Here is a 14,741-nt window from a genome sequence, read left to right as displayed (position 1 = left end):
CTGCAGGGCTCCTTTCCTGGGGTCGCACGTCTCTCTTATTCCCCATACAGCTCCCCTATTATGACTCTCTTAATTAAATCACACTTGTTATACTATTCAATCAATCACACTTGTTATACTATTCAATCAATCAATCAGATTTATTTTATTTCCATCAAAAATTACAACAAAATACAATAATTATAAAAAGTACAACACGATGGAGGAGGTACAACGATAAGCGAAGCCTGTAAATGCTGCACCCCCTGTATAATTAAATTACACAAATTAAAACAGAACAAAAACAAAACGAGGATCTGTATATAAGCCAAAAAATTTAAACACAAATATAATGAATCAATCAACTATTGTTACTCTCTTTTAATAACTTTTTTATTTTATTTTGTAATCTTTATTTTAAAGCTGTAGAGTGCCTATAAAATCAGTCCTACCCTACATGTTATTTTTGTTTAACTTTTCAAATTTGAGCCGGTGTGTTAAGTGCATGGCTTCATTTCCAAATTTTTGTTCTGTGGTACACATTAAATACAGACAACAACAGGAGTGGAATGATAAAATCAACACTTTTCAAGGGAAGTTGAATTTTGAGCGCAAGAAGTTGGACGATGAAGAGAAACAACTGAGGCAATTGGGAAACTTGGAAGAGACTGAACAAAAAGACCAAGCTGATACAACTAAAGGAACTATAAGGTAAGTGTGTGGTATGACACAGTCCCAATAAAGTTTACCCAATGCTTTCTCTTGAGCACGATTGTTCGATGTATATAGAATTGGCTTCATTATTAAGAAAATGCAAACTATATAGATGCGCTATTTATCATAAATCATATTTCTTAATTTGCAAGGGGTAGGTAATCAATACTGCCATTTAAACAGATGGAATAGGTGAAACAAGCAACAAAGTCATTTTATAAACATATTTCATCAAAAAATAAAAGGAATTATTTTTATTAAAAGCCTGAAAGAGTAATTTCCAGTATCTAAATAGCGCCACTGATCTTGTCATAAATAGATACATTTTATATTTCCGAAAAAGCTTTAAAAATGCTGTGAAAGTGAATAATGTTGTAAATAAGGTGAAATTAAAGTTATGACTCAAAAGCATCTGTATACATTAGCCTAAAAATTGTGTTGTACGTGATGTCTTGTTTGAAAAACTAATAAATGATCACATCAAAGAACCATTGATGCTTGGTCGATCCTTAATTATTAATGAAATCAATTAAATGACTTGTTAATTATGATAATATATAAATGCCTGTATTGACAATGATCAATATGAATTTAGCATTATCTCTGACTAATTAGTTGCTAGTTCATTAATAACAAGCATCAAAGCAGCATCGACGATTGATATAAGGATCGAACAAATTTGTTAGGTTTTAATGCTCTTGAGAAACAAGTTCAAGAGATGTCGACAGGCTGAATAGAAGAACATTGAAGAAAACATAGAAGAACAAGAAACCTTTTATAGTGGAAAGGACCTTATCGAAATTGGCTTGAACGCACAATTCACGGTAGTGAGCACCAGGCGGTAGGAGCAACAAATTATTTTGATGATGCATGAGATTTTATTCATTTTCAAGCGTTTTGCATGAGATTTACTACCTAGGAGTGAGATTATACTACCTTGGCGTGAGACCGTGAGAAAGTGACCCAATGCGTGAGACTCACGGCCAATGCCTGATAGTTGACAGCCCTGGTTAGCACATGATCGATACTGTCAATGAAATTGTGTATAGGTGCCAAGCACAGAGGAGAAAGAAAACAGAGCGTGTACCACCAGTCAAAGTCTCCGCATCATCCGTTAATGATATGAGGGCCGATTGTTCCATGACGTGCGACAGGCGAGACTGCTACGCAATTACCGCGTATTTTCACGGTCTATCGCAAAAGCACACAACGCTCTATCGCGTATACTGCGAAGGCCGCATAGCGCTAAGCGTGATTGTTAGACACTGCACGATCGAACAATCGGCCCTCATGAATATCGAGAACTCACCGCATACAATACATGGGGACTTTGACTGGTGGTACGCTCTCTGTTTTCTTCCTCCTCTGCCAAGTAACTTGTTCCTTATTTCCTTTCAGATAGCCAAAAACTATTGTTAGCTTTATGGTTAATTTTAATTAATAAGCTGTATTAGACATATACTTGTTTGGCCATGTCCTTTAAAAATAAAAATTAGATCCACAGCAAAAATAAATTAAGATAAAAAGAATTGGATTCAAAGTAGGGATGAGGCAAAATATCTATTTCTTCAAAAAATACAGCAAGCTTTCTTTTTATTTTATATATCTCTCTGTTTGCGACTTCGAGCAGTACATCAACCATAGCTGTTGCAGAAACTGAAGATTGGTCATGCTCATCAAGCTCCTCTGCATCCTTTAGCCAAGGTGTCGTTAAGTTGGACAGGAAATGCGTAGTATGCGGTGACGTGGCTAACGGGATGCATTATCAGGCTCTAACTTGCGAAGGATGTAAGGTTTTCTTTCGTCGTCACTCCAAACAGAAGTCGGATTTGAAGAATTGCACTAAGTCACATGTATCGGACAAAAGATTTTGCGACATGGATTTGCAGACAAGAAAAACATGCAGCTTCTGCAGAATGAAGAAATGCATTGAAGTTGGAATGCAAATAGATCGTAAGTGTCAGTTTGTGTTTGCTGAATTTATACTTGATTGTTTTTGCAGAAAAGAGGATTTTCACGCATGCTCAGTGTTTCCGTTTTCAGAGCGTTTAGCTGATCAATCAATACAAATTACTGAGGCAAAATTGTTGTCGCTTTTGGGAGTTGAAGAAATCTCAACTCCGGAGCTATGTTACTTGACACGTGAATGCATTCAAAACAATATATATATTTATTGACAGCAATTGATGTCCTAAAAACTTATTTTGTGGCCGTTTGAATATATTAATTGTCGTGTGCGATCGCCATGATCGCCCCCACCCCTGCACAGCGATATTTCCCTCCCAAAAAATAGCGCCATCTCTTGATATACGGGAATGTTTGACGGCAGTATTTTGAGGCGTTTCCGAAACATCCCGAGTAACTGAACTATGAAAAACTATCCGTACAACAAATTTCAAAACAAAACCTGGCATATAGAAGATCATTTCACAACTCTCATATTCCCAAGAATACATACTGTATTGTAGAAAATAAATGGGTTGATACTTGAATAGATTCAAGCAATTTCCGAAGGGCTATTTTGATAAAATTTTCATCAAAGGCCAATATGATGATGACATTTTGTATTCCAATTTTACAATATTTTTCGAGTTTTGTTGAGAATTTTGGAAGTTTTCTAGGGTGTATGCAAGTACAATGCACGGATACATGCATATGGCATCTTCCGCCTTTTGGCGGATTTTTCCGCCTTCAACCATCAATTTGGTCATCTCTTCGATTTTATCGGACCTGCCTTTTACTACATATTCAACGCCTCGGCATGTGATCGTATGTATTACAGCACACAGACATACTTAAACAGGTAGAGGTTTATAAAAGCGAGTTTCAGTTTGCAGTTAAGTACCGAATAATAGCATGGAATGTAACTATACCTCATAGTATCAGTTAAACTCTAAAGTTCCTAGAGCGATATTTTTATAAACTCATCACAAGAATACTCTGTTAGCAATATGAAACAAAACAAAAGAGTTTATCCTAGTATTCATGACACCAGCATAGTAGCCCTCATGATAAATGCCTGGTATTGTCTCTTGAACATGCTTTAGCCGTGCTTGGTACAACCTTGAAAAAAGGTACAATGCAGTCTTGGGTTCGAGTCCAGTAGAGAAATAATAATTTGGTACGTGGTCAATAGGTGAAATATCGCTGTTCCCTGTGGCTACACTACTACTCCTTGCTTCATCAAGCATGTTGCTGTGTTCCATGCCAATTTGACACACTATCTTCTATGGCCTAATGATAGAAAATGCCTAAAATCAAGCTAGACTATGTACCAATTGAATATTGTAATATATTAATTGTGCTCATTCATGTTATTTGTAGGAGTATGGGGTAAAGAACGATGTAGAACCCGAAAACCAATCAAGAAATCCGGAGATCGACTGGTGCGAGAATTGGAAGAAGAGGTGTCTGTACGTTCTCAACCTTCAGCTACTATTAGCCGACCTGACCTCTCTGATGAACATCAAGATCGATCTATTTTATTTCCAACAGCTGTTAGCAGTTCTGAGCTCTCTAGTGAACAGCAGAATCAACCTCTTGGCCTTCCTGCCTTTATAAGCATGCCTGAATTGTCCCTTAAACCTCAACATCAATCTTCTCAGCTTAGCAGAACCAAATTCTGTGATAAAACCCAGCATCAACAACCTCATCCACCAATAGCTATCAGCAAACCTGGTGAACAGGAGCTTGAACTTCCTGGTCCTTCTGGTTCTGTTAGCAGATGTGAACTGTCGGCTGAACACAAGCGTTTATTGGCTATGGTATCAGGAGCCCTGCAGCATGCTGTGACATTAAGCTTATCACAAAACTCACAAGAGGTAAGTTTTGATTGTGTGTGTGGTGAGTGCACAAGGGAGTAACTGAGGACACCAAGCAACCGAGGATGTCCATGGTTCCCTCCACCTATACCAGTGTATTGCAAACATTGTATTAATACAAGACCATGTCTCGTTTCCCATCCGATAACATCTTGATAGTAAAACATCAAATGGGACCATGGTTTGGAGCCTTGCTTCGGGTGTGCATGGTCCATGGTTAATAGATAGGAAAAAGTATTTGTTTGCTGGTCTTTTCAGGCCTGTGGGCAGACTTGTAGTATTGGGACCCGTCATGAGTACGGGTACGGGTCCCAAGCCATGGGGATGGGTATGGGTCCCAGACCATGGGTACGGTGCACGGGTCCCAGGCCATGGAATGCGGGTATGGGTCCGAAGCCATGAGTGCGGTACGGGTCCGAACCCAAAATAGGGTACGGGTACGGAGCCATGAGTACTGGTACGGGTATGGAAATTGGGGTACGGGTACGGGTCCCAGTATGGGTACGGGTACGGGCCATGGGTACGGGTACAGATATTGGGACTAGAAACATTGTATGAGTCCCATTATGGGTATAAACAAAGCTATTGTTATTGATTATTGACATTAATTTATTATACCTTGCTGTAAATACACTCTTTGATGTCATTTATACCACAACAAATGAATTAAACTACATTTCGCACCAACAGAATTAGAGAAATTAATTTTGTCATAAGCATATACAACATTTTAATTTGTTGTGTGTGCCATGAGTTGCTGAGACATTTCTATTTGCTAAAGTACTTCCATTTAGAAAATTGTAGAACTGGTTTCGTGGAATTAATCAAGTACAAAAAGAGATTGGTGATGGTCTTAGTGAATCTAGCTTAAATAGTTTGGGATGCAAAAATCATGTAAACTATGTCTGTATATGGACACACAGACTGTACAATGCTAATTTCAACATACATTTATCAGTGATATAGCATTCAAGTTATTATTCACCTCAAAACATCAACTGATTTCAAATTTGATCCAAAATTTGTAGACTTAATTGTCAATATCAAATTTAGTGAAGCCTTTCATGCACATCCACACATACCAGCACACATCCACCGACCAGATTACCCATTAGCTTAATATAATTATTATCATTAATTATGCACATCTGGATAATTATTAATATTTTGCCTATAAGCTCCAATAAATCATAAATATCTGTAAACATGGTATGGCAAAGGAACTATGTATCATTTGACTCAAATGCACACACTGCCCAAGTACATGTGGTGGGAAAATGTAGTTTTTATGTGTGCACACTGTGGTGTGCACTTGTGCTAGTAGCCAGGACTAGATTTACCTTTTTTCAGGGCCCAGGGCCAGGCTACAATTTAGGGCACTTGCTATCTGGATCCATGCATGTGTTACTCCCCACCCAACCCCATCCATGTAACCTATTGTTTTGATTATGTCTAGAGTGCATGAGTGGAGTTAACAGGCTTGTGAGAAGTGAGAGTAGATCTACTCTCACTTTCTTATCATGCATGTAGGCAGGCACTGTATGGTATGGTACCCGTACCCATGGTATCCGTGTCCACGGGTACGGGTCCCGGGCCATGAGTACGGGTACGGGTCCCAGGCCATGAATACGGTGCACGGGTCCCAGGCCATGAGTGCGGGTGCGGGTCCCAGTCCATGAGTACGGGCAGGTCTGAAGCCAAAATAGGGCATGTGACTGTATGGGTACGGGTACGGGTACGGAGCCATGGGTACGGGTACGGAAATTTGGACTCGGGTACGAGTATGGGTACGGGTACTACAAGTCTGCCTGTGGGTGTGTGCATGCATTGGTTATTTTAGTTGAAATCCATACACATTTTATGGAAGACATGGCTATGGCTTTAATCTACCACACAGGGAGTGTGGATTTCAAATGGGGTTACCTGAATGGTTGACTCCATTAGAAATGTACACCCCCTCTGTGGGAGATTAACCCTAACCGTGCCTATGGTTTTCTTGTTATTGGAAGTTAAATAAGAAACGAAAAAGCAGAGAAGATGAACAAAGAAGTCAAGTTGGTACCCCGGATTCGAATCTCGGAACCCTGACGCCACGCCACACAGAAGACCACCAGCCTCTAGCCACGGGGTTATGCTGGCCTGGCCAGCGATTCCCTGGGAAAATAAGGGTATACAAGGTATTGTTGGTCGAAGCAGCCAAAAAAAATTGATTTTCATTATCTGAATCAATATATTATTGAAAAATAACACATTGGTGTTTTGCAAAAAAATCATTCTACAAACCATATACTTTGAAAACTTGCTTAATTTATTGTTGTTAATGAGTTATGTACGTTTTACAAAAGTGTTGTTGTTTCAGCCCTCTTTACAACATAACTCAAGAACCACAGGACCTACAAAAGTATATCTGTGATATTTGAATTCTTCTACACGCTTCGCTATGAATTGAGCAATGCAATTTTTGCTAAAGCTCACTACCATTCGCAAGATACTGTGAACTACTTTTTTATGCTGCTTCGACCAACAATACATCGTATACCCTTAATAGGCTGATTGCATCATCGCATCACATGGAGGCAGTGGTTTTCTAGTGAGCTGTAGTGAGCTCTGGTTGGAGTTATCAATAATTTGCATTTTCTTTTTCTTCTTAAGCAATACAATTGTTTGCATGTGCAACACTTAGTACACATTTCTGGCATTTCTTACCCGCCCCCTCCCTGAAAAACAAAACTGGTGCATCCACAGGTTGGTGATTATGAAATCAGTATTTATAAAATAAACTCTAGAATGTTGAACTATTTTGAAAGAAATTCCAGATGAGAGGATAACCCCCTGAGTACTACCTGCCGATCTAACATTCAGAATTGAGCTTTGCAAATAATTCACCCCAATTTTTTTTTGTGGTGAAATTATTCTAACAATGTTGCTGATTGGTCCAGTTGATAATGAAAACTTCTTTTTGGCCAATCGGCAGGTAGTTCTCATGGGGTTAAATGTCTAACTGTTTCTCACTTTTTGGCAATCTTAAACTAGGCCTCAACGACGCTTGCGCAAATCAAGACACAACAACAGAGTCCTGGTGGAGATTGGGAAGGAAGTGAAGAACTGACCCAGAATATCCTGATGAGCATGACTGCATGTACTACCGGTAGTGATATGATGTCAGCGAGGAGCAATGTTGCCATGGAAACTGGAGTTCCAGCATCTGCTCAGCAAAATATCAAAATGGAAGAAACACCAAGTGTTCCAGAACGGTAAGTGCAAGAGGGATCTATCTCCCGTCCGAAAACCTGTTAGGGTTAGGGTTCCTAATGGGTTTTCGGACTGACAGGGTTCGGATTAACGGTGTTTCGGACTGATGGGGTGTCCCCCGGGGATGTCCCTAGTGCAAGATGCATAAACTGTATTTTCTCTGATTGACACCCCAGGGTATTTTCCAAAAGTGTTAATTAGAGGTCTTATAGAGGTCTTAGAGTATCTATTACACTAAACACTTTTTATTCAACAATAATTCACATAAAAGCATCGCTAGTACCGTACGGCAATGCTGCAGTGCTCCACAAACAGTAAGGAATTTCTACAAATACTGTAAACACTGCCGATAACAATGGTCGCCACCACATGCACTGCCTAGATTTCGTGACAGTTTGTGAGGATCAAAAACCATCTGAGTCGCATCACTTACTGCATGATTCAGTGAAAGAAATTGATTCTCGCAACAAATGCTACAAGAATCATTACGAGGATCGATTCAGTGATTCTCATCGAATCTGAGGCCCTGACATGGATATTATGAAATTGGTGATTGGTGTTCGAAAATACGGTTACAGTATCGGTCATTAGATCAGATATAGTATGCATTGTCAGTCGAGGAGATCACCTACCCGTAGTACAAGCCCAAAGTACAAAAGAGCATCTTAAACAAGACTAGGATAATACTGTCTTGTCAAAATGAAATTGAGGGATTTTTTTTTTCCAAAAAATATTTATAAAAAGTCCTATTTTTATCAAAAAAGGGGCTTTGTTATACAAGAAGCTTGAAAAACACTTTTTTTTCTCGGATCGACTTGGAACTCTCGGAGAATTTTACTGGGGTACATACTAGTATTGTGCTGAAATATCAGTAAGATCGGAGCATGTTTTACCCAGGCAGTAGATTTTCACAAAATCCCTACTATTTCTTACGATAGAGAAATCAGTAGAAACAATCTGGGAAAATAGGCATTCAGATGCCATCCTAACCAACATTAAACACTTTGGGTAGTTTGTTTGGACCTCTCTAGAGCATCACCAAATAGCAAGCAGTCTCCAATTACTGTATAAGTGGTAATTTTCATGAGGGTGTTATTTTCGCCAATTTCGCGATTAGAGCTCAACCGCGAAAATAACACCTCATGAATGTATGCAATAATGTATTACAAGTATTATAGGGAAGGACTGGGCAATCGCGAAAATAACTTTCGCGAAAATGTGTCCCTCACTCCAAATCGCGAAAATAACTGTACGCGAAAATTACCACTTATACAGTAGTTACCACTATTTTTGCTAAAGACACCTATGTAAGTTAAATATTAATGATATCTGAGTTGCTATATTAAGGGGTAGGGGTAGCATTATGGAGCATTAGCCCAGTTCTACTCAGTCAAATTTCCCAAATGTTGTATTGTTGCATAGATATGAACTGCAACATTGCTAAAAATAAAATGATATATGATTTTCGGCTCTCCATGTTTTGACCAGAGATCAAAAGGTCACACGGCCTTGAAAATTACTATAAATCAGGCTTCACATGACCCTTTAACCCCTGATCAAGTCAGAGCTGCTCTAATATCATATCTCATGTATTGTTTGTATTTTTGCAGTTCATATCTACGCAACAAGACCAAGATTGTGAAATCTCAGTAGAACGGGGAAATGCTCCATAATGCTACCCTACCCCTTAATTTAGCAACTAAAATATCATCAATATTTAACTAAATACATGTATTTAGCAAAAAATAATGGTAACCAATTGGAAACTGCTTGCTATTTGGTGATGTTCTGGAGGGTCTAAACCAACTACCCAAATTATTTAATGTTGGCTATGATGTCATCTCAATCCCTGATTTCTCTATGTAGAGTTATACAGTAAGAAATAGCAAAAAAGTAGGGATTTTATGAAAATCTAAATTTTGAATAAAAGCTTGGAAAAGTTTCATAAATAAATTGTAAATTTAGCTGTCTGAAAATCATGATTGTTAAAATTACTCCAAATGGCGACCTGCACATTTCCAATCTCACATTGCATTGTGGGGGCAAAATATCGTAAATACTCTAGAAGCGTTATCGTAAGCAATATGCAGCCATGCACAAAACAACTTGTATTTCAACTTGCCATTGATGAGTGTTAAATGTTAAATGCATGCATCACTGACGCGTTAAACATTTAAGAAAATATACGGAATAACACATGCCTACTATCTATCTACATGTATATCACATATAGCTAGGAGGCTGTTGGGGTGACGTAGTGATGGCTTTAGAGATGCACAAGTTCTTCATCCTATTCATTTTATTACTCTGACCAATAAAAAAAACTAGGCCTAATCACTGGTTCTACCAGTGTGTCAGCGATCAATCGGCAGTTGAGGTTTAAAACCATCCCTGACAAGGGGTATATCAACATTTTTCTCTTCTTTTTTTTCCAGATTCGATGGAACTAAAACTGCAGATGGGGATGCACTTAGTGACCCTCCTTCCCAGGGTGTGCAGGGGCAGAAGTTCAATAAGGATGTATGCCAGTATTTAATTGATAATATGCGGTCCGTTTTAAAGCAGTTGGTCACTTTTGTAAAAAGCTCTACCAGGATTTCCTGACCTATCCTGTGAAGACCAGGCAGTATTAATTAAAGGTACAGTACATTTCCCTTAACCCTAACCGCCTAAGGGCTTTTTGGCGACGGAAGGGAAAGAAGGAAGGAATAAAGAGAGAAAAGAAGGAAAGAAGTAGTTTGCTCTGGGTGGGATTCGAACCCGAGACCCCTCGCATGCCAGGCACTGGGTCGGCGACACTTTGCCACGGGTCTTGGGCTTCGCTATATATATATATTGCGGAATATAAAATCAATGATTCATCAAATTTTTGAACCCTCCCGCTCTTCGGGTATGTGGGAGGGGGCCTACATGGGGGTACTAATGTGCATGAAGAATACATGATATGATAAGAGTAATTTGTTAAATTCAGTATGTTGAAAACATACAGAGTGATGTCACTACAAAATAGTAGACCTATCCCAAGGGAAATACATACACCCCCTCCCCAACACCACCCACCCCTCCAAGTTCACCCCGACGGCTACACAAAGCCAAAGGATACAGCTAAAAGGTTCATATCAAACCTTTGACCCAAGTTTGCTTCCATTTAGATTTAAACATGACTAGATCATACATAGGCCTGTACGGCATTAGTCCAGCATCATCTCAAAAATGCTTTCTTCATCCTAAAAAAGTGGTTTTAAATGTTCAGTTTCCTATACTTTTATATTTATTTATTTATTTATTTGTACGTGAGAGACATTCTTCAAAGTTTTTTCTTTGCCTAATAACATGGCCTACATGAGTGAAATTGATATTAATATTGCGGAATATAAAAACAATGATTCATTAAATTTTTTGAGCCCTCCCCCCTCTTCAGGAATGTGGGAGGGGGCCCACATAGGGGGGGTACTAATGTGCATGAAGAATACATTATATAAGCCAAAGGATACACTGAGCTAAAAGGTTCATATCAAACCTTTGACCCAAGTTTCCATTTAGACTTAAACATGACTTGATCATGCATAGGCCTTAGTCCAGCATCATCTCAAACGTCATCGTTCATTAATACACATTACATACTTCTTACTTGGGTAATATTCATTGAGGAAAAAGAGATGAGTTTTTTTTTTTTTTTTCAGACATAATCAGTTTAACATGCTGGCCCGATAATGGACTAAAATTCATCAATTTGGGCATGAAAAGGTGTTCAGTGTTAAGGACTTGGTTTGGCTTAGAAAACGATTTTGGTGCTAATTAGACGTAACAAAATATTTTTGCCAATGGTATGTTGAAGTAAACACATTAAGGAATCAAAAAATAATAACGAAATCTGCACGGTTTTAAACCCCATTTCCAACTTTCAATTAAGCCCACTACGATGTCCCCGGGGATGTCCCATTCATAAGATTGAAGTACCAATTTCCTTGATAATGATATGTTAATAGCTGTTAATTACATAGGTTTGAGCAAGATCAATTTTTCTTTTACCTACCCCGGTACCAATACTATAACATCACGGTAATGCAAACAAGTTAAGGCAGTTGTGTACTCTAGACATTGTTTCTTTCGCAAAATTGAGTTTTTTTTATATGTTTGTACTTTGTTATGTTTTTTATAAATACAAGAAATGAAAATCCAGATTTGTAAACTCCAAGTGCAATATTTTAAGGATTTTATTTCACTATTCCACTCGTGTTTGAAATTGAAAAGGAAAGAAAATCTTTGTTGTACCAGCAGGGTACACGCAGCGTTAACAAATGCATCGCGTTGCGTGTCGCCCAATTTGTTAACGCTTTCAAATACGCTTACGCATACGCGACGCTTATCTGCATGCGCGGCACATCTTATGGAAACACAACGGAAGCACAAAAACCTAGTGGTCAAATGGCTCAGTTTTAGCTGATAAAATGTGGGTTTTTTCAAGTTCTTTCCCCCGATTTAAATATCAAGTTATGAATGGATTTCGCTCAAACTTCTCAAGGGGCCGTGGATTTACCCAATGTTTATGTAATGTAAGGTAGAAAAATAAAAACTGCCGCATTCTCCTGCGAGATTCGATGAAAGTGCAAAATGTGACCACTTTAAACTTCACGGCCATTATTTCAATGTTAATTTTCTCGGTACAATGACGATTTAGGTACACGATAACTCAAAATACATCATCTATAGGTAAGCAAATATGATCATTGTAAAAAGCATGATCGACTCAAGAAACGGTTTCTCATTTTTTTAGCTCATTGCGCAAGCAATGAACTATAGGCATGTTCCAGATTTCTGTATGTTTTTTACTTTCTCTTGCTACATCGTTTGAGCAATGGATCTGGTAATTTGAGGGAGCGATCTTTGCATGATCGTTCATGATTGTTACTAATTTAGAAAGGAAAATTCGGACGAAAAGTGTGATTTTTAGAGCATTTTGTTAAGAAAATTTTTACCAAATTTCATAGAATAGTCTCCTTTGCAGACTGTTTGTGGTGCTGATCATATTACAAACACTGTAGAAACTCCTTGATCTGGTGATGCTGTTTCATTTTGTAAAAGAGATGTTGAATTTTGTTCCTTCAATGTTTGCTTTTCAGGGTTGCTTTGCCTTACATTGGCAAGTCCATAGATATTGCACCAAGGCCAACTAATAACTCAATGGTGCTACTATGTGCTAATAATGTGTAATGTTTCCAATTGGGAGGTTTTGGTAAACAACTATAAAGGCTTAGCAGTCATAAAATACTGAGTAAATAAACTGAGAGCTAATTAAATACACTTAATAAAACCAGTCAATCGAAATTCCTTTCACAAGATAGTTGTACTTTCTTCTGTCTTTAATAGAAATATCAAATTCGAGAACAAGATCTTCAAAAGATTTAATAAAATTATACCCTATAATAAGATCCTCAAGGGTATGTATACCACGATCAAAGAAGAATTTCTTGGTTTTCAAACGAATATTGCAATTCCACCAAATGGAATCCTGAAGGAAATAATTATTATAACCAAGATTCTCTTTTATTTTCTTCTTATACAAATACCAAACCCTAAGAGTTTCAGCCAGTTGAGTATTTTTTAACATAGCAAGAAGCCAAGAACACAATTTGGAGCATCTGTTTTCCATAAAGCTGACGTGTCAGTATGGAAATTTGAAAGTATACATTGTTTCCAAATTCTAACAAAGGAATGTTTTAACTCGTTCAACATTGTTCAAAAACAGTCCTAAAAAAAAAAAAAAAAAAAAAATCCCTAGTACCTACCTACCCTATTTTTGATCAGCCCGTTACGCCAACATAACAATTTTTTTTATAGTATTGTATAGCGGGAAACCCTGAATTTTCTATATTACATGTCCTATACTAATATATCTGATACCAACGTATAGCTGTAGGTATCTTTTATCCAGTGATACCAAAATAAGTACAAACATTCCCCACATGATATTGCTGTGGTTTAATAATGTGAGTGCATGTCCGTGTAATTGGAAAATCCCGGAAAACCATACGCAAAATATAGGCCAATATTGTTATTTTTGCTTTAAAATCCTTGAGATTTTGCTAAATATTACAGGGATGACTATTTATAACTTATGTTAAGTCTACATAGCCTTAGGACAACCAGTAATTTCTACACAAAAGCCCCAAATCAAGAATGCATGCTATGGTTTACATGCAGTTGAATGCGTATTCGACCTCTCTCTGCGCAGCGGGTAGAGACATTTTGGATACAGCATAAGCTGTTAAAACGTGTTTTGAGGGATATATCCATTATTTCAGAACATGCAAGTATTGCCAATAATTTGTGTACATTCACTTCTATAATATACATTTCAAATGAGTGCTCACGAATGTTCTAAATTTCTAGAAGGACCGATGGAATGGTACCAAGATTTTCAAACGCCGTTTACTCAGAACAGCAATTTTACGTATTCGGCACTCTGCAGTGTTCATAACGATATGGTGGCCTAATGTGCTGTATAGTTTGGTGTTTTGCATATTTCTGAATTAATGAGTTTATTTGCATATTGCAATATTATTTGTATTTTCAAACCTTTGTTATTTACACAACCTTTGTGTGGGGACTCCTTAAATACAACCCATGTAATTCTAGTTAAATTACTGTGTCTTTCTCACTTTTTGTGTGTGTATATCTGACAGAAGTATTTATTGAGTTTGTGTTGCTGCAAAGTACGTGGTATTATAACCCAGAAGAAAAAGTCTTCAACAGTTATGTATTAGCTGGTGATGCTGCGACCTTGGCTGATATTAGGGCTGGTGGTTACTCACTAGAAATGATAGATGAGATAATGCCATTTATTGTAAAGACCAACAGTCTCAAATTCACTAAAGAGGAACAAGCTATGCTCATTGCTGTTTGTGTATTTACTCCAGGTGAGTACAGAAAACATCTCATTTAACCCCATGATAACTACCTGCCGATTGGCCA

At 37.9% G+C, this 14,741-nt stretch overlaps 1 protein-coding gene across 2 annotated transcripts in view; it reads left to right on the top strand.

Annotated features, from left to right (window-relative positions):
• The window catches only part of LOC140160810 (uncharacterized), a 64,914-nt gene that overhangs the window by 42,578 nt on the left and 7,595 nt on the right, over positions 1 to 14,741 (top strand). For both annotated transcript variants that reach the window (XM_072184120.1, XM_072184119.1), the window contains exons 4-9: positions 532 to 690; positions 2,324 to 2,646; positions 4,018 to 4,514; positions 7,548 to 7,768; positions 10,202 to 10,405; positions 14,453 to 14,686. In XM_072184120.1, coding sequence (XP_072040221.1) covers positions 532 to 690; positions 2,324 to 2,646; positions 4,018 to 4,514; positions 7,548 to 7,768; positions 10,202 to 10,370 — 1,369 coding nt within the window. In that variant the 3' untranslated portion in view covers positions 10,371 to 10,405; positions 14,453 to 14,686. The remainder of the gene's footprint in view (positions 1 to 531; positions 691 to 2,323; positions 2,647 to 4,017; positions 4,515 to 7,547; positions 7,769 to 10,201; positions 10,406 to 14,452; positions 14,687 to 14,741) is intronic.

This window comes from Amphiura filiformis, chromosome 9 (genome assembly GCF_039555335.1).
Source record: "Amphiura filiformis chromosome 9, Afil_fr2py, whole genome shotgun sequence".
Lineage (NCBI taxonomy): Eukaryota > Metazoa > Echinodermata > Ophiuroidea > Amphilepidida > Amphiuridae > Amphiura > Amphiura filiformis.
This window is presented reverse-complemented; position numbering and strand designations above follow the sequence as displayed.